The 27,013-nt window shown below is 45.1% G+C and overlaps 1 protein-coding gene across 2 annotated transcripts; it reads right to left on the reverse strand.

The window, feature by feature from the left end:
• Positions 1-1,971: 1,971 nt before the first annotated feature.
• Dnaja3 (DnaJ heat shock protein family (Hsp40) member A3) lies at positions 1,972-24,352 on the reverse strand. Of its 2 annotated transcripts, XM_028788398.1 has the most exons (12): positions 24,078-24,352; positions 21,242-21,375; positions 19,350-19,433; positions 16,497-16,697; positions 15,012-15,164; positions 13,180-13,327; positions 12,652-12,716; positions 9,679-9,807; positions 8,431-8,546; positions 7,279-7,376; positions 3,746-3,862; positions 1,972-3,127 (listed from the first exon to the last, which is right to left on the reverse strand). In XM_028788398.1, exons 1-11 carry the CDS (start codon positions 24,286-24,288, stop codon positions 3,759-3,761), a joined length of 1,443 nt encoding a protein of 480 aa, XP_028644231.1. In that variant the 5' UTR covers positions 24,289-24,352; the 3' UTR covers positions 1,972-3,127; positions 3,746-3,758. The 2 variants fall into 2 exon arrangements, with proteins under 2 accessions (XP_028644231.1, XP_028644232.1); XM_028788399.1 differs by lacking the exon at positions 3,746-3,862.
• Positions 24,353-27,013: the final 2,661 nt, after the last annotated feature.

Below are 27,013 nucleotides of genomic sequence, written 5' to 3' on the forward strand. Positions count from 1 at the left end.
GAACAGATGGAAATAGCAGGTGACTAGTAAGACAGGGGTTAGGGCTGTGTGTAAAATTAAGATGTAGAATATGGATGCACAAGACCTTAGGTTTCATCCCCAGCACAAAAGAAAAGAAAAACTTAGAAGTTTAGGGAGAAGACCAATTTGTGAGGACAGGCCTGACCTCAGAAGGTAATAACCATACTGAAATCTGTGGGCGGGGAGGAGCTGTCCCAGAAGAGTAGAGGGAAAATACAATAACAAGTGAGGTCACTTCCCACTGGGTCAGGAAGACACAACAGGTTGTCTTTTTTTTTTTTTTTTTTTTTAATTTTTGAGACAAGGTTTCTCTGTATAGCCCGGGCTGTCCTGGAACTCACTCTGTAGACCAGGCTGGCCTCGAACTAGAAATCTGCCTGCCTCTGCATGCACCACCACTGCCCGGCTTACAACAGGTTGTCTTAATGCCAGTATCATCTAAACCTGGAAAAGTCTGCCAAAATCAAGGTCCAGAGTGGACACCTACCACCTGCCAGCTCCTCGACAGCATGCGGGTTTCTCTGTGTAGCCCTGGTTGTCCTTGAAATCAAGAGATCCACTTGCCTCTAATGTCCAAGGGCTAGGATTAAAGGCATGCACTACCACCCTGGCTGCCTGGTCATTTTCAAGTACTTTGTACCCTGATTCCAGTTCAGATGCCACAAAGAAGTCTGAGAACTAACCCCCCAGGAGCTATGTGTAGAAGTGAACACAAACTAGATCTGGACATGAGGCTTCCTTCTCTAGATGCCACCTGACTGAGAGGCGGCCTCAGCGTGGTAATAATTATGTGCTAGCCAACAGACCTACCTTCTTTTTCCAAGCCTCCTCCCAGCCTGAGCCCTAGGCCTTCCTGAGAAGGGTGCTAACCCCACTGCTGTTGCATCCTGTGTCTAGTGTATTACCTGGTCCACTCTGCAGACAGCACTAGACATTTTATTGAGAAGAAATGTTGGTCTGTATTCGAGGTAACAGAATGTTACTCCTGAGTCATTTCTACTCATCAGCTTTCCCAGTCTCTCCCCGCCTAGCCCAATGAGTCATGCCATATCTCTCTGCTCATCTCAAAAGCCATGAAGGCTCTGCTGGGAGCCTGGGCTAGTTAAAAGTACAGTAAGCAAAGCCATATGTGCTTATTAAGGTGGTGTTGTGGTATATAGCCCTGGCTGGTCTGAAATTTGCTATGTAGACCTGGCTAGCCTCAAGCTCACAGATCTGCCTGACTCTGCCTTCAAGTACTGGGATTAAGGGCATGCGCCACCATATTCAGATGACAATAAGCAAAAATAAGCCTGCAGGAATTGGATCTCCTCCCACATTTGGGTCCTAGCTCATCAGGCTTGCTAGCATTGCTACCCACCGAGCCATTCTGCCAGGTCCAATTTCAGGAGATTCTTTGTTTTGTTTTTCAAGACTGGGTTTCTCTGTGTAGCTCTGGCTGTTCAGGAATTTACTCTACACTAGGCTGGTCTTGAACTTACAATACCCACACATACTGTCTTTTAAGTGTAATATAGGAAAATGTTGCTGAGGGAATATAACTCGGGGGCAGAACACTTGCCTAGCAAGCCTGAGGTCTTGGGTTCATTTCCAGCTACTACTTTTACAAGAACTTAACAAAGAATATTTTTAGAGACATGGTGGGTTACATCTGTGTTCCTAGTACTTGGGGAGTGAAGGCAGTGGGATCAGGAGTTCCAGCTTGGACTACATAGTAAAACAAAGACTGAGAAACACTGAGGCGGAACAGAACAGTCAGCAGGGCACAGGGAACACATGTACACATCTCAGCAGGGCTTGCCAATCAGTGGGCTCAAGCTCACCCAGGAACTCTATCTCAGGAAAGAAAGGGCCTGCTCGGGAAATGATGCCGCCAGCTGACTCTCCTGTTGCCCCTGCTGGGCAGCCTACAGAAGCTAATTTGAACTCTCAAAGAAGAAATGACCACAATTTTGGTTTTAAATATCTTTTGTAGTAGATCATCTTATTTACATTGATACAGAATCACTTTACATTCTTAAATCAGACACTAATAAATGCTTTACTTCTGTAAATTATAAATGAAAAGAAAGAAACTACAGAGAAGGTGTTCTTCATTAGCCTATGTCTTACACTAGCTCCAGAGGACCTTTAACACATAGAAACTGCAGTGTGCAACCAGCAGAGGCTGGAAATGAAGTTGCTCTGTGCACTGTGGAGGGCCTTCACCGATGATATTGTCATTTAACATTTACACAGGAAAAGACAATGAACCTTACCACTGAGTAATTTAAATACACTGGAAATCAAATGTCAGCAGTAAAAACGGAAAACCAAGCCCTGTCTGGCAAACCTCTGGGTCTCCAGAGGCTGAAGGCTGTCCCCACATGACCATGGTCACTTTGGTCCACAGGGCAAGAAACACCTACACACACTACTAGAGCACTCCGAGTCTGCCGCAGGCGAGCTGCCATCCGAGGTGAAGTGGAACTTGCTGTTGCCAGGTGTCCCACATGTGTGCCTCCCAGGGCCTAGATCCCACTTCCTAGCTATTTACTGCCTTCAAAGAAAAAAAAAAAAAAAAAAAAAAAGCTCCAAAGGGTGTGACAGACACCTCACTCTGTACAGGAAGATGGCGCTGTTGGGATGTGCTGTCCTGGTCCTAGACAAGACCCTTGTCAGGACGGACATATTCCAGAACTTCCATGAGGTTTGTTGAGAGGAAAATTAATCACTTCACAACACTGTGCAGCTTAAAGCTTCATTTTAAGCTGTAAGCACGGGTCTTTAATTCTTTCAGCTCTACTACATGCGATTCCGGGTTATTTTTAGTGCTGCAAGAAGAGTCCAAGTGTTTTCCCTGCCTGAACCAGAAGAAGCAAGTCCCCTACCAGTGGACAGGCTATTCCCACCTGTCTCAGTGTCCAGCCTAAGGCCTACGTCACTGCCTAGGGCAGCATAACCTTTTATGCAGAGAAGTGTTCTCTCATAGTCTTGCTGTTGCTAGGCGGTTCAGAGGGATCTGTAAGCAGGGGCTCAGTGCTGCCGTTCTGGGATCCTCCCGTGTCTGATGCCCTGGCCACGGAGAGGGACCGCTGCTCCATCTAGTTTCCAGTTGACCGTTTTCCTGAGGCAAGGAGACAAACAGTTAGATTCCACATCTCAGAACACATCCCTGTGGGAGAGGCTCTGCTGATCCCTGGGGAATAGCTGTGCTTTGAGGATCAAGAGCCCCAGGACCTGAGTAAGCATAACAACAGTGTGTCTCCAGGCACAGAAAACACACATCATTCCTCAGTGGCCCAAATACGCACAGCACCATGCTGCTGGGCAGAACAGTGTGCTGAAGAGCAGGTGGGAGGTGGAGGAGAACTGAGTTCTAGGCTTGGCTCCGCCACAGTCTGCCCTTTGAACTGAGGGCAAGTCGGTCCCACCACAGAGGGACAGAGCTCTTGGGAACGACAGTGAGGGCTGTGAGGCAGTCCCAAATCTAACCTCTTGGAAGGAATCTAAATTGAATTCAAATGAAGAGGCTGGCCACTGTAGCCTGCTCAACCCTGTGCTGGCTAAGCACATGCTCGGCCCCAAGGACTGAAAGGAGGCCACATCTACTACATCTTTGGTTGGCGTCTCTCCCACCTCCTGGGGGAGGGGAGAGTGAGGTGGAATCTGATGTCAGTTAAAGTGACCAGAAGAGACATTAGTTCAGAGGTTAACACGGAAGAAAGCTCACAAGTTTTCCTACCTCAGCAGGGGTATCAGGAAGTAAATATTTTCTTAAGTTTGGAAAGGAATCCCTCATTGTCCTCCCCAGCCTCTCGCCTATCCTTGCTTCCTGCGGAGCTATCCATGGTTCTACCACCTGGGCACAAACAACAGAAAGAACCGAGGTCAAGAGCACACACCTCCATGCAACAAATGCCAGCCCCGCCTACCCACCTAGCTGCCCAAAGGCTGACACTCAAGGAGTAGCCAAGGGCCACTCCAGGAACTTAAGAGCCACTCTCAGGCTGGCAAGGGGTATCTCGGGTTTTAGACTGTAGCAAATGGGACACTCAGAGCCTCAGGACATCACAACTCTTTTTGGAGTCACAAACCCATAGAAGGCAAACAAGAAAAACTGTCTGTAATCTGAACAATGACAGCGATGGCAACACTAAATGCCAGAGGCCTCAGGGCCAAGCCACAAAGCCTATGCAGTAGCTCATCTTAGGCGTCTCAGCTCCGTGTACACAGAAGCAATGCTGTCAGGTCCACCTAGAGTCCCAGAGCCCACTAGAAAAAGGCAAAACATAGCTCAACCCCAGCCCAGACTCTTAACCACCAGACTATTGGCTACAAGGTAAGCAATGAACCTCAAGAAAAAACCCAATTTCTAACCCCATGGCCACATTTCACACTGCCTATGCTGTATACATTAACATGTCCAAGATAACCTTCGAGCGAGCTGCTCTCACCCAGGATCCTCTGCTGTGCACCTCATCTTGTCTCTTCTCACAGCGCCAGTGACGTGTATTATACACAGGCGTCTTGAGAGAGAAGTAGAAGAATCAAGACTTCAAAGTTATCCTCCACTACATAGTGAGCTCTAGGCAGGCCTGGGCTACAGAAGACCCAATCTCAAAATAAATAAATAAATAAATAAATAAATAAATAAATAAATAAATAAAATACAATACAATACATAGGGCCTCTATGCAATTCGGTGAGATCAAGTGGTAAAGGCAGTGGCATGGTACCTGGCATAAATTACAAGTGCCACCAGTGGTGACTTACAGTGTCAATACATCACATTTGTCATCATTTACCAAAGAAATGAAATGTATTTTATCTTAGAAGACTTGGGAGGGCTAGAAAGCCCATGGTTTATAGATGTGTTGTGTTAAGAGTCCTTTATGTTACTTAAACTTTTACAAAAGGAAATGCTCAGAGCTGAAGCAACTGAGGCCTCTGGACTCAGAGCAGTGTTGTGCAGGGCCCAGTTCTGGGTTCTGTGGGCAGTGCTGTGCAGGGCCCAGTTCTGGGTTCTGTGTGAGGCTGCTGTGTCCTCAGTAGCTTTGTTAATCACCCAGATTTTTTAAAAGCATTTTTCATTCTCCTTTTTTTTTTTTGGAAAAAGTTTCTTTTGTGTGTGTGCAGCCTTGGCTGTCCTGGAACTAGCACTATAGACCATGCTGGCCTTGAACTCACACATCCACCTGCCTCTGCCTCCTGAGTGCTAGGATTAAAGTGTGCACCACCACCATCCAGCTACAGTTTTTTTCTTAAAGATTATTATTTTTTTATGTGTATAACTACTTTGTCTGCATGCACATATGCCCACCATGTGCTTGCCTGGCGCCCATGAAGAAGACCATAAGTCACTGAATTCCCTGAAACTGGAGTTAGTAATGGTTCTAAGCCTCCAAGACCTGGACACCAAATCCAGGTCCTCTGCAAGAGCAGCAATCTCTCTCTCTGAGCCACCTCTGCAGCTCCTCATAGCACCGAGCTCACAGCATTTTGCTTAAAACAATATTCCTTTCCTAAAGGCACACCTCGGCTCCATGAGGCACGCCTACTCAGAGTGAGCTGTGCTGACCGTCCTGCATCTGTATACGGTATGAATTTCCCCAGGGAGATGGAAGTGAACAATGCCTATTCATCCCAGATGGGGAACCGACAACAGAGGAAATCAGTTCCGACCATGTCTAGCTCAAGGGGACCAGTGTGTTTTTTGGGTTTACTTACAGACATGGATCAGGGGTTACTTACAGGTACATTGGTGATGCCCAAATATCCTCACTGGTGAAAAGTCTTACACAGGGATGACGACCTAAGGAGACTGCAGCATGGAGTCCCCTGTCAGTCTCCTATCATGTGTCCTTCCAGAGAACACATGCTATGGAGGAGAAGTACACACAGCTAGCAGAAGGTGCTGGAGAGAGGGAAGGGGAGGGCCTTGTGACCCTCTCCACACCCATCTTTGCAGGATTATCAAAAAGCCCATTGGCTTTTGTTTTTGAGACCTCAAGGATTCTAGGCTAGCACTTTCTCAACTGAGCTGTTTTACAAAATCAAATCTGGGAGTCAAATTCCCAAGAGATGCAATTTTGAGAACAATGACAAGAAAGGTCAATAGGAAGCAAACAGTATAGGCCTGCTGACATGGCAAGCTGCTCCCGTCCTGCCTGAGCCCAGCATGCAGAGCATGAGCTCCCGGGCAGGAGAGGAACAGCTGTGTACAGAGCAAATCTGGTATACCATGAGACCTTGGGGACTTGTCATCAAGTTATAGGCACACAATGGGAGTTTATGGAATAACTTGTCCCACTTCCTAGCTAGTTTAAGAGAACACTAGAATGGTATAGTGGAACAAGCCTAGACCCCAGCTCTCAGAAGCCTAAGCAGAAGGATCTTACGTTACAGGCCAGCAAGACCACCTCAGAAAAATGAACACGAGTGAAAAACAGAAAAAAGTATATGTATTATGCATCGAAACACTAAAATAAATGCCATTTAGTGTTTGGTCAAGCTATAGGCAGGGCTCTTGTTTTCAGCGAGACTTCCAGGAAAGTCTGCTGGGATCTCCATTTCCACTACTGTCTTTTCCTTTTGAGAGAATCACCACACACCATCTAAGGCTACTCCAGATCTGAGAACTCCATCCAGGTTCCCACAAAAACAAAATGACGCAATGAGGTAGAAACATGTGCAGCTGGGCACAGCCTGTCCTGACCTGTCCTGACCTGTCCTGACCTGTCCCAGTCAACAGAAGCCTCACCTGAGACACAGCCCCAGGAGCACAGGAAAGCTCCAGTCCAGACATCAACCACTTGTGTCCCAGTTCACAAAGCATGACATCTAAGCCTAGGTAACAAATCTGTTCGCTGAAGTAGGAGGTAGTATTTTTACACTGTTGTACCATTGTTTACTTTGGATTCCTAGTAAAGTGCTTATAGTCAGGAAGGCTAAGGTCTGTTCATCTCCCCCTTAAATTGTTACAAAGAATTCTTGGAAGGAATTGCCCAAAGTCACAGGACAAGTGGCAGAACCAAGGCTAGAACTCAGGAAACAGCTTTGAGGCACAGAGCTGATGGGCAGCAAGTGATCCTGTGCTTTCCTAAGTACATGCATGCAATGAAAGGGAGAAGCATCCATGGGATATGGCTGTATACCCACAAGTCCCCTCTTCCAGTGACTTTTGGGGGCCTATGAAAACTCAAGTTCTGAAATGTCTGTCAGCCTCCAGAGACTCAGAGGTCCCTCACACCACCATGTCACTCTCAGGCCCCTTACCAGTGCTTGTGTGGGTGACTCCATTCACCGTCCCCTCCACGTCAGTCTCATCCTCGGCATAGCTCAGGATCAGGTTCTGCTGCCTACTGCTTAGCCTCCTATGGACCAACAACAGTTAGTGGCCAAGCACTTCCTCCAGGCAGCTCTTGAAAGAACACAATGTACGTACATGTCTGACTCAGGCAGAGGCACACACTGAACCAGGAACTAGGGAACTGAGGGCCAAGTCAAAGTCTCAGAAGGGGCTTTAGCCAACCTAAGCATGGCAAATGTGGCTTTGGCAGGCCTCACCCTTCCCCTAGTCCCTCTTCCTTGCAAAACTGATATAGATCACATTCCTAAAGCTAGCCATCAAGGCCTATTCCCTTATTTGGGCACTTCCTCCTCCTGATGCTGACCACCAAGGTCCAACTATCAAAGTACTGGAGTCCAGCAATCAAAACTCCCCTTTTGGCTCCCTAATTAACATGCTGAATCAAAATTAAACACCTCATCCTAACACGGGGTTCCCCTTTACCTTTATAGACCGCCATTTGCCTATGGCCATGACTGCCTCTATCCATGCCCCTCACCCGTGTTCCCTTCCCTCTCAAGTCCTCTATCTCCTGTCTTTGTCTCTTATTCCCTGCCCTGTCTCTCTAGGACAATTAAACGTCCTTTGTGCTGAGAACCTGGTCTTGGGGTGTCTTGTGCTAGTACTGGTCCTTTCAGCTTCTCTCTGAAACCCTGAGTTGTTTAAACTGTCATTACTGCCAGGCCAGATACTTACAGGGTTGGGGTGCACATATTATGTGTGTTTGTGAGGCAACAGGTGAGAAGCTAATCTCACAAAAGGACATGAGCTGAAACTGGCTCCCTGAGAGGAGGAGCAGGGCACAGCACATGCTGGGTGCCACAGCACTCTGCACAGAACATGTCAGGAGTTCAGCATCTCCTGGGTTATTCATTTTATACTTCCACAACTCAATGAGGCCAATCTACTATATCCAATGCTCAGATGGGAATCAGGTCAGACAAAACTGATTCCAAGGAAAAAAAACTTGCCCAAGCCAAGAGCTTGAAGAGCAGCTGAAAGGCTCAAAGGATACCTGTTTGCTGGAACTCTGTGTACGGGGTCTGGCAGTGTTGGCCACAGTCTTAGTGAATACTTACTTTGGAACTCTGATCTTGATGTGAATGTAGTGGTCACCATAGCCATAGCTATTAATCCGGGGGATGCCTTTCCCAGTCAAGCGAATCTTCTGGTCTGTCTGAATCCCAGCAGGAATCTGTTGAGAAGGAAATGTGCTGATGTTCCCTTGTCTCCATTATCCAAAAATAAAACATCTCACTATACAGAGATAATCCTGAGAGGTGTCTTCAAAACAAGACTTCCACCAGGTGTGCAGAACAAACTACCAAGACAGGTGTGGGACAGCTGAGCCCTGGGAACAGCTGTGAGAGGTGAGACAAAGGATTTAGGAGAAACACACTGAGAGGAGGTGTGAGACCAAGCTTGCTCCATTACTCTCAAGGCTGGACAGCAAGGACCCTGGAGAAGCAGAGATTCCAGATGGTCTCCAGGAGAGGTGGGAGTGTACACCCCCAGTGACCACTACAATGGCCTAAGGAATGTCCGAAGTCTCTATACCCCGAGTCTGGAAAAAGCCCTGAGACAAATACAGTGGTATAAGAGTGGGTACAGGAAGCTGTCCACTACAGTTGTAATTAAAACTAGAGATGGTGGCCAGAAGGTGGTAGCACACATCTTTAATCCTAGCACTTGGGAGGCAGAGGCAGACTAATCTTTGAGTTCCAGGCCAGCCTGGTCTCCACAGAAAAAACCCTGTCTTGAAAACAACAACAAAATCCAAACAAACAAACAAACACAAACCCCCAAACTAGAGGCGGTCAACAGAGTAAGACACAGTCCCCAGAGCACCTGCTCTCCTAGCCATCCCTGGGTGGGAACACGAACAAAGAGGACCTGTTACAGAGCATCATTTATGCTGTTAGTCCCTGGGACCCTGTGAGCAGAAAGGCATGGAGTTGTAATCACGCCTCAAGGAACAGCCTGAAGCTCCAGTGTCACAGGCTCCAGTGCCTCTTCTACTCTCAGAGTTCCTGACAGCCTGGACACTCAGGTTTAGGCCACCCCAGCTATTCCCATTAAAAAAAATATATATATACTGGGTACGGTGGCACATGCATGCAATACTAACACAGAGAAGGCTGAGGAAACTGTATTTCAAGTTGGAGATAAACTGAGGGTACATAATAACCAGTCTCAAAAAAAAAAAAAAGAAAGAAAGAAAGAAAGGAAAAAAGGGAGGGAGGAAGGGAGGAAAGGGAGGGGGAAGGAAGAAAAAAGATCCACTAGCTGCCAGGGCAGCAGAGACAGCTGTCCTCACACCCTCTTACCGTCACATTGATTGTCTCATACAGGCCCTGGGCTTTGGCTGTGCCCCCAAGAATGGCTTGAGCTATTGAAACAAAGAGGTCGGAGTGGATGTCTGCGCCGTCCCTCCGGAACACAGGGCTCTTCTGCACCTGATGCCAAAGAGAAGACAAGTATAAGCACAGTGGAAGTGCTGCCTGAGGGTAGACAGTGGCCAAGTATCTTGTCAGGCCTGACACATTTTAACCACTTTGCACTTAAACAGCACAGACCTACACTTCCCATCCACAGGAGACAGCACCCCAAGGCTCTGGAGGGACACAGCCTCACACACTCTGCACAGCAGAGCCACATCTGGATTTCTTCGGCCTCCATCACTACTTTCAATTACAAAAAAAAGTAAGAATGCAATTTGGCTTTTAAATGTTTTCCCCAAATCTTACCTAATTAGAAAGATGAGTAAACATAGACCAATACATCTACAAAGATAAAAGTGATTTACAGGAGATGTGGAAGTTTCTGCCATACAAGATGAGGATCCACAAAACTCATGTGAACACTGGGCAGGCATGGTAGTAGTACACTGCTGGGAAGAGTGTAGTGTGTGTGTGTGTGTGTGTGTGTGTGTGTGTGTGTGTGTGTGTGTGTGTGTTTGTAAGTGAATCTCTGAGCTCACTGCCCAGAAACCTTAGTCAGTGAGCTCCAGGTTCAACAAGAAACCATCTCAAAAAATAAGGGAAGAGGAATGAGAAAGGAGCCGCATCAACCTCTGTCCTTTATACGCACGGACCTGTGTTTACACACGGCTTTCAGATACTCACTTAACACAAGCTGTCTTCAGGACAATTAGTCAGGACAGCAATTTATTTGACTTACAAATACTGTTTCATATCTCAAAGATACCCTCTGCCCTTGACTACCTCGTTCTTTCCTCTATTATCAGATGGAAAGAACAGCCGGATCCTCCACCAAATTCTTACAAACTGCCTTCCAGGTTTCTGCCTTTATGTGGTTTTTAAATTTTATTTATTTATTTTGCAGTACTGGGGAAAGAACACAGGGCTTTGCACATATCAGGCACACCACCACTGAGCTACAGCCCAGCATATTCCTTCATCTTCGAATTCTCTAGCTAGAAGCTCCACCTCTCACACTATTTTTATGTTCTGTGCTATCTATGGCTTCAGAAAAGCTCTCACTATGTTGTCCAGGTAGACTCCAATTCCAGACTTCCATAAACCTACTGCTTCAGCTTTGAGTGTACAGGCAAGTGCCATTATAGCCAGCTTTTCTACTAGTGTTGGGGGCTAGCTTCACATTCTTTGTGGGGCGGAGGATGATCTTGAACTTCTGGTTCCCCAGCCTCTACCTCCCAAACGCTGGGATTGTAGGTATGTACCATCACCATGGCCAGTCATTCAAGGAACTTCACCTACATCTTGAGTCCTATTTCTTGTTTTTGCTTTCAGTCTTATTTTTAAAGACAAGGTTTTATTGCACAGCCCAGGCTGGTTCTGAACTCAGGATCCTCCTGCCTCCATGTCCCATGTGCTAGGATTGTAGGCATGTGCCACTTACTATACCTAGTACTTGTTTCCAATAATGAAATATCTTGCATACAGAAAAAGGCAAAGTAAATACAGCAAACAGGACACCCACAACCAAGCTCACAGAATTAAACATTACAAACATACTGGACCAGGTGGTACCCACCTGTAATACAAATATTCTGGAGGCTAAGGCAGGACAATTATGAGTTCCAGGCCAACCTGAACAACATGGGAAGATCCTGGCTCAAAAAAGGGGAAAGTAAAGTTATAAATATAACTTTATGCTTCTCAGTTAATTACAAGCCTGAATTTGGCATTATCAACTCCACAAGCATGCCTTTTCTTTTGTTGTGTCTGTCTACATTGCTAAACAAATGATCTCACACCCTTGACAAGTCTATGCAGACAGTCTCTTGTACTCTATGGTCTGTAACAACCTGCTGTCTTTCCCCTGAGGTCAGTGAGTAAGGGCCTCATGCTCACCTGTGGGTCTTTCCTTTGGATAGATTGACATATTCTGCTACATAGCAGATGATGATGACCATTCTTTTTGACAAACACAAGGTTTGTCACCAGTGTCTTGCTATTGTAAACAGGACTGTTACATACACCCCTTGACCCAACACATGCTATGTTTACATGGGGTTTTCTCAGATACATACCTAAGTGTGTCTTTACATTACCCAAGAAAACCATTTGGGGGCTAAGGGTGTGAGTAGTTTGTTAGCATGGAGGAAGCCATGTGTTCAATTTCTGGCATTCCTAAATAAACAAATAAATAAAATACACCACTTTGCTCTCTCAGGCTAGGCATAGTGGCACATGCCTTTAATCCCAGCACTAAGGAAGCAGAAGCAGGTAAATCTCTTGAGTTCAAGTCCAGCCCGCCTGGTCTATAGAATGAGTTCCAGGACAGCCAGAGCTACACAGAGAAACCAGGTTTCAAAATACCAGAAAATTAAAAAATATTTGTTCTCTAATCAACAATTTATACAGAAACAACAACACATCAGATGTCCTAGGATTTGTGTTCTATGTTTCTTTCTCTCTCTCTTTTTTTTTTCTGGGATTTTTTTTGTTTTGTTTTGTTTTTTGTTGTTTTTTCCAAGATGGAGTTTCTTGGTGTAGCCTTGGCTGTCCTGGAACTCTCGGTGTAGACAAGGCTGGTCTCAAACTCACAGAGATCCACCAGTCTCTGCCTCTGGAGTGCTAGGATTAAAGACATGTGTACCACTGCCTACGTTTCTACCTTGTCAGTGTTGTAAGAAAGCTCCATTCTCTGCACATAGGCATGAAAAAATGAAAACTCAGCCCAGGCAGCCTTTCTCTCACTGGGAGCAGCCACACCTGTGCCCACAGACGCTCTCCTTTACCACAACAAACAATCTCAGCTGCGCCCACTCCAAGACAACAAGACCCAACACAAGCTGACAGGTAGGCACCTACCCTGAATGTGACAAAAATTTCTCGTTTTCCCACAGGCATCCTTACAGTCTGACCATCTTCAACACCTAGAAGAAAAGTTCCAAATAGCAGTTATGGTAGGAATCTCCCACAGCAATTTCTATCCAGGAAAACCCACTTGTCCAGGTTTCTACTTTTGTTCTGGAGATGAGGGTCTCACTCTGGACCTCAGGCTGACTGCAAACCTATGCTCCCCCTGCTTTAGCCTCCTTAGTACCTGGATTAACAGGTATCACCATGTAATAGCTTGTTTCTTGTTCATGTCGGTCCTCACTGTGTGAAGACAGAAGAGACAGAGGACAGAAAACTGGGACAGGAGCTACAGCATCCCAAGATGAGAACAGAGTGGGCACATTGTTACAATGTCATCTTTAAGATGACTAGTACAAAGGAAAATTGTAAGAATCTAGTTCTTCCTTCAGCCAGGGCGTCCAGGGCCTTATGTCTCGCTGTACAATCATGCAGACAACAGGTACACAGTGCTGGCCCATCAGCCAGGCAGTGGCCCACCTGCAGGCACAGGGATTGTCACTCGCTTCTTCTGCTTGGCTTGTCCTGCTCCTCTGCAGACTACACAGGGATTTGTGATGATGGAGCCCCGACCACCACATCTCCGACATGTAGAACGCATCACGAAAGGACCTGTATTGATAGTTTCCTGAAGAAGAGAAAAATGCTAAGAGTGCAGGTACATTGTTTTTATCAAAAACTGTTTCATCAGGAGTTTATAGCACAGGCCTATTATTCCAAAATATGGGAGGTAGAGACAGATCAGGAGTTCAATCAAGGCTAGCCTGGGTTATATGAGACTCTGCCCACACCCTATTCCCATGAGAGGGTGTAAATAACAATATAAATATATTATATACATATATAAAAATTTCAAAGAATAGAAATCTTAAATTTTCAGTGAGAGAAACAAGGGTATAAAGAAAGAGAGGGAGCATGGATGGACTGACTTTCTCTGTTTATATGCTGCTCTAGACCTCACTGCCTCAGAAAACTGGGACAGGGCCTCACACTGCTAATCTGAACTTCTTTTTCTGGTGGAGGAAAAAAAAAAGATATCTCATGTAGCCAAAGCTGAACTCAAACTTGCTATGTAGTGAAGAATAAACTAGACCTTCTGATGTTTCTGACTCTACCTACCGAGTGCTAGGCGTACAAGTACCTACAACCACACCCAGCATAGAAGTTAATTCCCTCCCCCCCCCACCGTCCTGGATCCTGCTTTATAGACCCACCTGCCTCCGTAAATGCTGGGATTAAAGGTGTGCGCCAAGACTCAGTCAAACATTTTTAAATGAACATACACACACACAAATACATATATCTATACACACACACACACACACACACACACACACACACACACACACACACGTAAGTGCTGAGGACTGACTTCGAGGCTGGGTATGATGGCTCACACTTGTTTGGATAGTACTAATGAAACTGAAAAATGAAGTCTGCTGCATGCTCACAGGGAGCCTGAGGTAGATACTGAGTTCCAAGCCAGCCTAGATTAGAGTTAAAGCCTATCTCAAAGAAAACAAAATATGAATTCAGAGCTTTGAGCATGCTAAGAACATGTTCACCAATTAGGAACTTCCCTATACAAGAACTCTAAACATGGAATGCCTGCGCATGGTACAGAAGAACAATTCTAAATTTGAAGCTAATCTGGTCTAAACAGCAAGCTCCCGAGCAGCCAGAACTATACATTGAGACCCTATCTCAGTGAATAAAAGATAAATACATAAAATAGATGACAAGATGGCCAGCAGGTAAAGGCATTTGCCACCAAGCATAATGACTTGAGTTCATTTCCTGGGTCTCATATAATAAAAGAGAACAGACTCCCACAAATTGTCCTTTGAATTCCACATGTGGGCATGCATGGCACACATGCGCATACAATAAATAAAAAAAAGTAATAATAAAAAAGACTTAAGAATTATAACCAGGCATGATGACATATGTTTATAATTCCAGCATTTAAGAGCCTGAGGCTAGAGACTTGCTATAAATTCAAGGTCTGCCAGAAATAAAGAGAGAGAGAGACCCTGTCCTTCCTCTAATCTCCACTCCCTAGAAGACCCAGAGTGGAATAATAACGCTTGGAAGATAGAGGAAGGAGGATTACATGTTCAAGATCAACCTCACCCACATAGTCTGAGAGCAGCCTGGTGCAGTGATATGGGACCCAGCCCAAGCCCCAGAACTATCTAAATAAAGTATCTCCTAGAACAGAAAAGAAGGGTTGGAGCAGCATGGGTAGGTGGGTAACAGAGGGATCACTACCAGGAGGAGTAGGGGTGGAGCCCCAAAGCATCCATCCTCACCATGCCAGAGCCGCCGCAGTAGTGGCAATGCTGCACTTTGGTTCCAGGCTCATTCCCCTTGCCGTCACAGCGCTCACAGGTATCCATGATGTTCACAGTGAACTCTTTGTTGACGCCCTTGGCAGCTTGATTGAATGTCAATTCCATGATGTACTGAAAGAGTGAGGCATGGTCTGTCACTTAGTTTTACAACGACTACAGAGATACTCTGTTTCAGGTCAGGAAGGTACTGGCCAGTAGCTGTAGTTACTTCTGACATACCAAACACATGTACATGTACACTTTTCCAGGGAAGAATGGGTAATACTTACTTAGTTGACCTATAAATGTAAAATGCAGATTAAAATACAGATTCTAAAATGTTTTGAGTGAAAATTTACTCAACTGAAGACATAAATAATGTCTGTATGTAGCACTTTCTTTGGACTAAATCTAGAAAAGGCCCAAAACTTGGATTCCAGTTAACTTAGTGCTAATGGGAGGTAGTGTACGTTGAAGAGGTGGAGTCTGGTGAGAGGTTTTATGTCACTGGAGATGTGTCCTCTTTTACCTTTTGTCTGCATGTAGAAGCACTACATGTGTGCCCAGTGCCCAAGGAGAAGAAAAGTGCGAGTCAGATCCCCGGAACTGAACAGCTGTTCACCATCATGAGGGTGCTGAGAACTGAACTTGGGTCCTCTGCAAGAGCAGCACATCCTCTTAACTGCACAGACATCTCTCCAGCCCCACTTCCCACTTTTGAAGTTGTCAGGTACTGTTTTACAGTGAAAGACAGCAAACTAGAACAGTACTTAACATGTCTCAGTAAGACAAAACAGTGGAAGAGTCAGCAGGATCTTCCTGCTAGTCTGAGCTCTTATAGAGTAACAGGGCACGATTTAGAACAGTGGTTCTCAACCTTCCTAATGCTGTGACCCTTTAATACAGTTCCTCATGTTGTGGTGACCCCAATCATAAAATTATTTCACTGCTACTTCATAGCTAGTAATTTAATGTAAATAGCTGGTATGCAGAATATCTCATATACGAGTCCCAAAGAGGTCACAATCTATAGGTTGAGAACCTCTGCTCTAGATGAATCAGTCTACTGTGGTTTCTAAGGCCTTTGGTGCTGCCTGATTAAGCAGCTATTAATAATGACATCACAATGTACATGTTCATTACTACCTAAAGGATTTTTCGAGTGCTCCTAACTTTCTGCCAAATGGCTGACTTTGAATCATTCCATTGCCTTTCTGAGAAACAGAAACTAAAAAAAACAAAAAAACACCCCTGTGTTGCACTTAAGCCTAAAAGTTGATCCTTTAAAATAAAGACCACTGGGCATGATGGCACATGTCCTTAATCTTGGCACTAGGGAGGCAGAGGCAGACAGATCTCTGTGAGTTCAAGGTCAACCTGGTCTACATAGTGAATTCCCTGACAGCCAAGGCTAGAATATAAGACCCTTTCTCAAAATACAAAAATAAAGAATAAGAAACTTACTTCCTGAGGCTGATCGAACACATTTTGGAAATCACCAAAAGGAGAAGATGAGAACTCCCCAAAGATCTTCCTGAACAGCTCCTCGGGGTCAACAGAGGGACCTCCTCTCCAGTAGCCCTGCCCAGAGCTGCTGGCCCCAGGGTCAAAGCCAGCAGAGCCGTAAGCGTCATACTGCTTCCTCTTCACTTCATCACTCAACACCTTTGATGAAAAAATCACACAGCAATCAGGCAGTTCCGAGTCTTCTAAGGCTCAGGGACACAGACAACAGCTCATGACAAGTAAGTCTGTCACATTTATTAAGGGCGAAACATTCTACAAGTCCAGCATGGTGGTGAAATGCCTGTAACCAATCCCACCAGTGAGAAGGCAGGAAGATGAGTTTGAAGACAGCCTGCACTGCACAGTGACACCGTTTCAACCAAAAACCAAAATCACATCAGAGCTCAGTAGTAGAGCATTTGTTAAGCATGTGTACAGCCTTGGGTTCAGTTCTCAGTACCATAAAAACAGAAATATTTTCAAATGTAAAATAGCTGGGCGGTACTGGTGCACACCTTTAGCCCCAGCACTCAGGAGGCAGAGGCAGGCAGACCTTGGAGTTCGAGGCCAGCCTGGTCTACAGAGCAAGTTCCAGGACAGACAGAACTACACAGAGAAACCTTGTCTCAAAAAAAAAAAAAAGTATATATATATACATACATACATACATACATGTATGTATGTATGTATATATATATATACATGTATATATATGTATGTATATGCCATTAAACACATTTTTCATGGTATGATGGTTAATTCTGTCAACTTCATTGGTTTGAGGCATCCTTAGAAAATTGATAAAGTGCTGGGCAGTGGTGGCACATGCCTTACAGATGGTTATGAGCTTCCAAAGGGTGATGAGAAGTGAATCCAGGTCCTCTGGAAGAGCAGCCCAGCCAGTGTTCTTAACCACTGAGCTGCCTTTCCAGGCCCTTTCTTCAGCTTTCAAATGCACACTTGCACCAGCTACTCTCCAGGGTCCGCAGGCCTGTAGCTCCAGACTGGGCTACTGTCACTGCCTCCCATTTAGAGGCTTCTAGCTTTAGACTGAGCAGCTACGAGTTTCTCTGATGTTACAGCCTGTAGGCGCCACATGGGCTCTTCAACAGCACCCCTCTTTTGCAAATAATTTTTATGAGCCTGGCATGGTGGTTCATATTTTTAATCCTAGCACTTGGGAGGTAGAGGCAAGTAAATTTCTGAGTTCCAGCCATCCAGGGGTACATAGACACCCTGTCTTAAGAAAACAGAACTAAGTTTATGTGTATGGGTATTTTTCTTGCATTTATGTCTGTGTACCACTTGTGTACCTGGTGCTCTCAGTAGCCAGAAGAGGGTTGGGTATGGTGGTGCATGCTATTAATCCCAGCACTGAGAGGCAAGGGCTGGTGGAGCTCTGTGAGTTCGAGGCCAGCCAAGACACCAAAGATACACAGAGAATCCCTGTCACAGGGAGAAAAAAAAAAAAAAAAAGCCAGAAGCGGGCACTGGATCCCTTGAAACTGGAGTTATAGATGGTTGTGAGTTGCCAGGTGGTGGTGGCACATGCCTTTAATCCCAGCACTTGGGAGGCAGAGGCAGGCGGATTTCTGAGTTCGAGGCCAGCCTGGTCTACAGAGTGAGTTCCAGGACAGCCAGGGCTATACAGAGAAACCCTATCTCGAAAAAACAAAAACAAAAAACAAACAAACAAAAAAAAAAAACAAAACAGAACAAAACAAAAAAATGGCCCCCACAGACCCATAGGGAATGACACTATTAGGAGGTGTGGGCTTGCTGGAGGAAGTGTGTCATTGAGGGTGAGTTTTGGGGTTTCAGAAGCCAGCCCTAGTATTGTTTTGTTTTCCTGCTGTCTGCTAATCCAGATGCAGAAGGCTCAGCTACTCTTCCAGTGCCATGAAAAAAGACTTGCTGTGGCCATAGTCTCTCTTCACAGCAATAAAACCCTAAGGGGCTGCAGAGATGGCTCACTGGTTTAGAGCACTGACTGCTCTTCCAGAAGTCTTAGTCCAATTCTCAGAAACCACACTGTGGTTCACAACCATCTGTAATGAGATCTGATGCCCTCTTCTGGTGTGTCTGAAGACAGCGTACTCATAAACATAAAGTAAAAAAAAAACAAAAACAAACAAACAAACAAAAAAAAAAACAATTAGCTAAGACAAATGGTCACTCTCCAATAATTCTGTAACTGGTCAATAGTTCTTTCACAGATATTTGGTTTTATCCTGTGTGTTTTATGGTCTACTTTTACAATTGCTAACTTAATTTATCAAATAAGGACTGGGATTTCCCAAGATCAACTATCAATATGAATTACCTGAGGACCTTTATTGATCAGATGAACTTGTTCTTCTTTTGTTTTGTATTAAGGTAGACTGTATAGCCCTGCTTAGCCTTAAACGTACGGAAATCCTCCTGCCCTCAGTGTCACCAGTGCCAAATTATATATATGCCACCACTTCAGGACTCTTTTCTGTTTAAAAAATTACACCTATTTCTTTTGTATACATATGTGAGTATTCAAATGCTATGGAACTCAGTAGGGTGAGAGGACAACTTGTGGTCCTGTCCACTACGTGGGCCCTGGGGACTGAACTTGTCATCAGGCTTGGCAGCACAGAGATATCCACTGAGTCATCTCAACGTCCTTTTTCCTTCATTTAGAATCTAAGTGAGCAGAACTAGCAGGGCTACGACACCGCACTGACTGTATGATATGCCGAGCTGTGCTGTGCAGTATAAACTCTGATGTGTGCACAGACAGAGCTGAAAGGCCAGTGAGTACACCCACCCAAGTCACATTACCTCATAAGCTTCTGCCAGCTGGGAAAACTTCTCCTTGGCTTTGGGATCATCCTTATTTGTGTCTGGATGATATTTCTTGGCAAGCTTAAGGGGGAAAAAAGTAAATTACTATAGATATGGATAGTTACTAAAACAGAACCCAAATACTTGCTACAATTATTCCTCTTTATAACTTTTGTCTCTCTTCAGTCAGCAACAAATTCTTAAAGCAAGTTTGAAAATTTGAAAATAAATTATTCCTTCACAGATGTCTTAGGGGCTGGAGAGATGACTCTGCTCTCCCAGAGGCCCTGAGTTCAATTCCCAGCAGCCACAGGACGACTCATAACCATCTATAATGAGATCTGGTGCCATCTTCTGGTGAGCACATACATATGCAGGCAGAACACTCTATACATAATAAATAAATCTTTAAGAAAAAAAGCATTTACTACTCTTACAGAGGACCTGGACTCAGTTCCTAGCTCCTACGTGGTAGCTCACAACTCTAAAACTCCAGTTCCTGGGGATTTGATGTCCTCTTTTGATCTCTGAAGGCACCAAGAATGTATGCAGTACACATACGTACATGAGACAAACAATCAGGCACACAAGCCAAATAAATGTTAAAGAGTAATTGGTAAATACTTGACTAGCCCTTTAGCATACAGGCACCTGTGTGAAAGCAAAGAGTAAAACAGCATCCTGGCACACTGAACTTACATAACAGAGGAAGTAAATAACATGTACAATTTTGGTTGGTTGGTTGGTTTGGTTTTACACGTCAAGGTTTATACAGCCCTGGCTGTCCTGAAATGAGTCTGTAGACTAGACTGGCCTTAAACCCAGAGATCCCCCTGACTTTGCCTCCTGAGTGCTGGGATGAAAGGCAGGTGCCACCACTGCCTGACTTTTTGTTTTTGAGACAAGTTGGCCTTCAACTCACAGAGCTTTGCTTGCCTCTATCTCCCAGTCCTGGGATAAAAAGGCATGCACAACAACACCTGGCCTGCCTGCTGTGCAAGTTTTTGAGGAATTATGTAATAAACGTATGACAGTTACTGCTATAAAAAAAACAATAAATGAGTTAAGAAAGAGTAATGAGGGGCTGGAGAGATGGCTCAGCGGTTAAGAGCACTGACTGCTCTTCCAGAGGTCCTGAGTTCAATTCCCAGCAACCACATGGTGGCTCAAAAACATCTGAAATGAGATCCAATACTCTCTTCTGAAGGCAGTTACAGTGTACCCCTATAATAAAATAATAATAAATATCGCTTTAAAAAAATAGAAACAGTAATGATGGTTACCTATGTAAGTTTTATTTATTATGTCATAACTGTGTGGACAGCATGGTGTACGTGTGGAATCAGTTCTCGCTTCATTTTAATCGGTTTTAGAGGAATTGAACACAGGTCACTAGGCTTGGTGTCAAATGCCTTTACCCACTGGGCCATCTTACCCAACCTTTCTTTTCTTTCTTAGAACAACATTAACTGATATCACATTCACTGCACACTAAGTGCATCCAAAACTCCACCTTTCCCAAGGTCATTCCATAGGATCAGCTGCTTGTGACCTGCCTCAGCCGGCTATACACTGAGGCAATAAGGACCGGGCAACATCAACACCAATATGAGTTGAAGAGATGGCTCAATGGCTAAGAGCACGTACCCTGTTTCCAAAAGACCTTAACTCAATCCTCAGCCATGTCTGACGGTTCACAGCTGCCTATAACTATAGTCCCAAGGGGACCCAATACCCTGCGACCTGTGACCGTCAGCGTTCATGTGCATAGCCCCAGACAGACGCACAATTTTAAAAACTAAAACAAAATACACACACACACACACACACCACAGAGTGACTAGCAACCTTTCCACAGTCTTGTCAGTAAACCTGAGACCAACACAGACCTGATAATAGGCTTTCTTGATATCTTTCTGGCTGGCGTTCCGGGGTACTCCCAGTATCTGGTAATAATCATCTTTGGCCAAAGAAGCACTTGTGTGGAAGGAGGCAGCACAAACAAAAGGGGAACTTTTTGATCCTGGAAATGAAACACGAAAGTAAGTTAGTCTGGGAATTTGTCCAACAATAAGAAATTATAAATAAAGGACCAGCTACGAAATACCTGTGAAAGAGCAAACAAGCCCCAACTACAGGGCCTAGAAGCCAAACTCAATGTTCTTCAAATGTGGGCAAAGCTGAGGGGCATAGTTCAGTAGGTACACTGCTTACCAGGTATGCTTAGGGCCCGAGTTTGATTCCCTGAACTGAATAAATCCAGCATAATGGTGCATGATGAACACATGCCCATAATCCTAACATGGGGAGAAGGAAGCAGATGATCAAAAGTTCAAGGTACATTCATAGCTACACAGGAAGTTCTAGGCCAGCCTGGAACATATGACACCATTTCCAAACTAAAAACAAAAACAAAGAATCAGCCAGAGAAGTTGAGCATATATAGAAAGAAGGAATTTAAAAAAAAAAAAAAAAGAGCAGGAATAATCAGAATATGATAAACTAAAAATGGGGGGTGGAGGCTATGAGATTATTAGTGTTTCTTCAGTCATACTGGAGAAGACATTAGACCTGGATTCTTGGTGATCCTGTATCTGACCTCTTTGATACCTGCCTGGCTGTATTCCTGTACTCCCCACTCCTTCCACTGTCAGGAGGATGAGTCTATTAGTGGCAAAAGCTTGTCAGCTGTACCAGCTTCTACAACATCAGCAGAGAGCTCAAGGAAACTGTGAATAACAACAGGTAACTATGACACGGTGGATGCTTTTATCTATTCTAAAGGTGACAATCATTAGCAACTATTAGGAAATATCTGTATTTATTTTCTCTCTTCAAAGTATGTGCAGTAAATGTCTTGCTTTTTTTGAACCCAGAATAGGATTAGTCTCCATGATATTCCAAGAATGCCTAATTCAGTAGCCAGTTGCTGATTTCTTTCTGGTTGGGAGCTTTCTTTTTTAATGGTTTATTTTTATTTCATATGCTTTGGTATTCTGACTGAATGTCTGTCAGTGAAAGGGTGTCAGATCCCATGGAACTAGAGTCACAGTCAGCTGAGAGCTACCATATGGGTGCTGGGAATTGAAATTGAACCTGGGTCCTCTGGAAAAGCAGTCAGCGTTCCAAACAGCTGAGCCATCTCTCGAGCCCTCCGCTTGAAACATTTTTATGCCATCTGATTTCATAAATCAGACGAAGAATGATCACAGACTAACGTTTGGGGCCAAATTGATGACCTTACATGTGGTATCAGGATATGCTACTACAGGATGCCACATCCACATATATAGTTAGCCAACTGAGATAAAATATGCCCACTATAGCCTATGGGCTGACTGGAGGAAAGCCAACTGCAGTTCTTCAGAAATGTTTTCATATAGAAGTAATACGTAGGGCTGGAGAGATGGCTCAGCAGTTAAGAGCACTGACTCCTCTTACAGAGGTCCTGACTTCAATTCCCAGCACCCATATGGTGGCTTGCAACCATATGTGATGGGATCTGATGTCCTCTTCTGGTGTGTCTGAAGACAGCTACAGTGTACTCACATAAAATGAATAAATAAATCTTAAAAAAAAAAAAAAAGGAATATCAGTGCCTGTGTATATATGTCTCCATGTCTCTCTCACAGGGATACATAATTTTAAAAACACTCTAAGGCATGCATGAGGCCCTCTGCTTGATCCACCCAAAATAAAGTCCAGTGCTTGCTTCCCTCATCCTCACTGACAGTGAAGTGGTATAACACAGTAGAAGAAAACATCACGATGGCTGGGAAGATGGCTCAGCACTTAAAAGCACATACTGCTTGCTCTTGTAGAGGACACAAGTTCAGTTCCTAAGCCCTAAGTATAGCAGCTCCTAACTGCTCATAACTCCAAGGGGATGAGATGCCTCAGCACATACCCACACACAGACACATATATACCTAACTCAAAATAATTTTAAAAAGTATTTTTTAAAGAGAAGGAATCGTGGCTAAAACACTTCAAGGCTTAATACACACTAATTTGGTATCGCCTCCAGCTATAAGGGAGGTAAGTGCCATGCAGAGACTATACCGCTTTTTAGCTTTGTGACTTTTTCAAGTTGTTTAACATCTAAACCTGTTTCTCCATAAAATGGAGTGATAACAATGCCTGCCACATTGACATATTCTTCAAGGAGTGAAATCATACTTCCTACACAGCGTTTAATAAATGTTACACATCATTATTACATTCACTGACTTAAGGATTCTCAAAAGCTGATAAATGCCCTTCCATTTACACCGCGTGATGTTGAGGATGAAAGCTATGAAATGACAATTCATCACACTTTCTAACTTTAATGAGAACAAGCACCTGCATCTACCTAGATTTCTGGGTGCCTAGCATTCACTAAATGGCAGTTACATCTTCCACTACAAGCAAGAAAGGGAAGAAAAAGAGAAGAACTATGATAAGAGAGCAGCAGCCTGAACAGAGAGGTGAATTGTTGACAGAGGTGAAGGTTCATGGCATTCGGAGCATTTCAACACCTCCAGCTCCACGCAGCTCTTTCCCCTCGACGGCTTCTGGGTAGCCAGCACCTTGGCCTCTCTGCCTCCTGCCTGCCCGTGTCCCCAGAAATTCCTCTCTCAGGTTGGAAGACATCTGCATCCCGCTACCCTGGTCGTCAGATGGAGGCGAGTCGCCCTTTCTAATCCCAGGAGCCGCTACTCCAGAGCTGGAAGCCTCCCTCACCTGTGAGGCGGACACCCGGTCTCAATGTCAGCAGCGCCCAGGGGCCGTGAGCGCCCAAGGAAAGCCCAAAGGCAGAGACGCACAGCTTGCGACACAGGGGTGCTGCCACTACAACCCCCTGGGGCTGCTGGACCCGTCTCCCCGCTGCAGCCGGCAGCCGGGGGGTCCCCACCGCCACCCTCAACCAGCGTGGGGAACACCGCGCAGCCATTTTGGCCCGGGGACACTGCGCCTGCGCAGACCGTCCCTAGGCCGCCTCGCCCGTCGCCTCTTCCGGAGGCGAGGCATCGGCAGCACGCAGAGCGTAAGCATTGCGCACGCGCTTCCGTCTCCGAACAGTAGAACCTACGCCAGCGTGTACACGTGCTAGATTATGAGGGTGTCAGTTTGTAACTTTTCCCCTGTATTGGAATTTTGTGATGTACTAACGAATGCTGCACTTTACTTGTGAATGTTGTGGCTGAGTGTAGCAACCGTAATCTGGCGAGCCTTGCCCTGGCAGGGACTACAAACCCCAGCAGACAACGCGGCGTCAGTATGCGATTCCGGTATGCAGCGTGAGGTCGCCCTCCCTTGACCCTGAAAATTACATCTTATTACATGTTCTCTCAGAAAACCTCCACCCCGGTTGTTGGCTGCAGTTTTTCCGTGTCTTATTCCCTCGCAACAGAACTTGAAACACTCAGGTCTGTCTTAAGCACCTTAGCCTTCTCCAAACCTGTAGCGAGAATTCAGTGAGCATTGTGAATGCCTATTATGTATTGTGCACCTGCTGTTTGTTATTCATGTTCTAGAATATAATGTTAGAGCAAACCCGCTCCAGAAGAGCAAACTCGCCTCACTGGGACAGACTTCTTATTAAGCAACAACAGGAAGTGCTATCAAAGATGCACAGTTATGAGCATACCACTGTACTCGATTTGTTTTTCATACGCATACGGCTTGGCAGTGGGTGAGGAGGTGGGAGGTGAACAGTTAAACTTTCTGAATCATAATGTCCATAATTGGACTTTGATGAAAAGTGCATTCCGGTATGCAGCGTGATGTAGTACAGATGTAGTATTCCAAGTGACGAAAACACCAGAAGCTGCCAGACTAGATAGAGGTAGGAGGATCAGGAGTTCAAGATCATTTTCAGCTATATAGCAAATTGGAGGTAGTCTGGGCTACATGAGACCCTATCTCAGAGTTAGGTCCAAAGGTGTGATGGTTTGTATATGCTCGGCCCAAAGAGTGGCACTACTAGAAGGTGTGACTCTGTCGGAGTAGGTATGGCCTTGTTGGAGTAGGTGTGTCACTGTGGGTGTGGGCTTTAAGAGCCTAGCTGCCTGGAAGTCAGTCTTCCACTAGCAGCCTTCAGATGAAGACATAGAACTCTCAACTCTGCCAGCACCATGTCTGCCTAGATGCTGCCATGCTTCTGCCTTGATGATAATGGACTAAACCTCTGAACCTGTAAGCCAGCCCCAAATATATGTTGTCCTTTATACTTTGGTCATGGTGTCTGTTCACAGCAGTAAAATCCTAACTAAAACAAAAGGAGACTCCAATTACCCAAACTCTGAAAGGCAGTCCAAATATCCAGAAAGAGACTCACCCTGGAGTACTGGAGGATTTCTAGTGGTTAGATAAAACCAGCAAGTCAGGTAATGGTGTTGCACACCTTTAATCCCAACACATGGGAGGCAGAGGCAGGCAGATTTCTGAGTTCGAGGCCAGCCTGGTCTACAGAGCAAGTTCCAAGACAGCCAGGGCTACACAGAGAAACCCTGTCCTAAGTACCGTTTCAAAGTCCATCCTAGCCCTTCTCATCTCCTCCCCACTCCAAACTCCCCAGCTCATGGGTTCCCCTTCCCCTAGTTACTCATTCTTCTTATAACCCTGCTATTTTCAATATGTTTCTCTCTCCCTCCCTCCCTCCCTCCTTCCCTCCCTCTGTCCGTCTCTAATGACCAGGTCTAGCATACTATGGAACAGTCATGTCATCAGTTTATTAAAAACAACAACAACAAAAACCCAAAACTATAAAAGCTGGTGTCGAAAGGTGTAGAAGTTTATGTTTAAACCTTACATTTGAAGTATGTAACTGAAAATGAAGCCAGAAGCTAGACTGGACCCAGTTAGTTGGGAAAGTTAAAATTTTCACCACCCTCAGATGGACCCCCAGATAAGAGAGACACCTGCACCAATATAAGAAACAATTTGGAATAAGACTTCTATTTTGGAATTAGTGGTTAAGTAAAGTTTAAGTTCCCAAGTCCTCCCTGGGAACTGCCATCCTGGTTGTCAAGTTAAGAGATAAATGTTAGACAAGGCAAATCCCCTGTCACAGTTGAATATCCCAACCAATGAGAGCAGGATAAGTGTACAACAAATATACGTTCCTAAGGAATCCCCCTGTCTTTAAATCCTGATTGGTGAAATAACTTGCCACAGATGTTTGTGGATCTTGGGCTTAAAAAGCCCTGTAGGATCTTAACTTGGGGTCATGGTTCAGTTCCCACATCTGGACCATGGTCCTGGTTGGCCAGTCCTGATGCCCATGCTCAATAAACTCCCCTGTCTGACTGAGATCAGTGTTTGTGTGGTTTGTGAAGCAGTTCCTGGACCCAGCATACAGAGGAGTAGGGAGGGATACACAGGTGGACAAAAGTAACTGTCTCAGCAGCCAGGAGCATCCGTTCCTCCTTATTCCCAAAGAAGGCCCAGGTCTGATTCCCAGCACCACTGTGGCAGTTCAAGACTCTTCACAACACCAGAGGATCCAACAATTCTTTTTTTTTTTTTTCTAGACAGGGTTTCTCTGTGTAGCCCTGGCTGTCCTGGAACTCACTCTGTAGACCAGGCTAGCCTCAAACTCTCAAACTCAAAAATCCACCTGCCTCTGCCTCCCAAGTGCTGGGATTAAAGGCGTGTGCCACCACCACCCGGCTGAT

The sequence above is a fragment of the Grammomys surdaster genome, unplaced genomic scaffold, assembly GCF_004785775.1.
Source record: "Grammomys surdaster isolate TR1022 unplaced genomic scaffold, NIH_TR_1.0 125745, whole genome shotgun sequence".
Lineage (NCBI taxonomy): Eukaryota > Metazoa > Chordata > Mammalia > Rodentia > Muridae > Grammomys > Grammomys surdaster.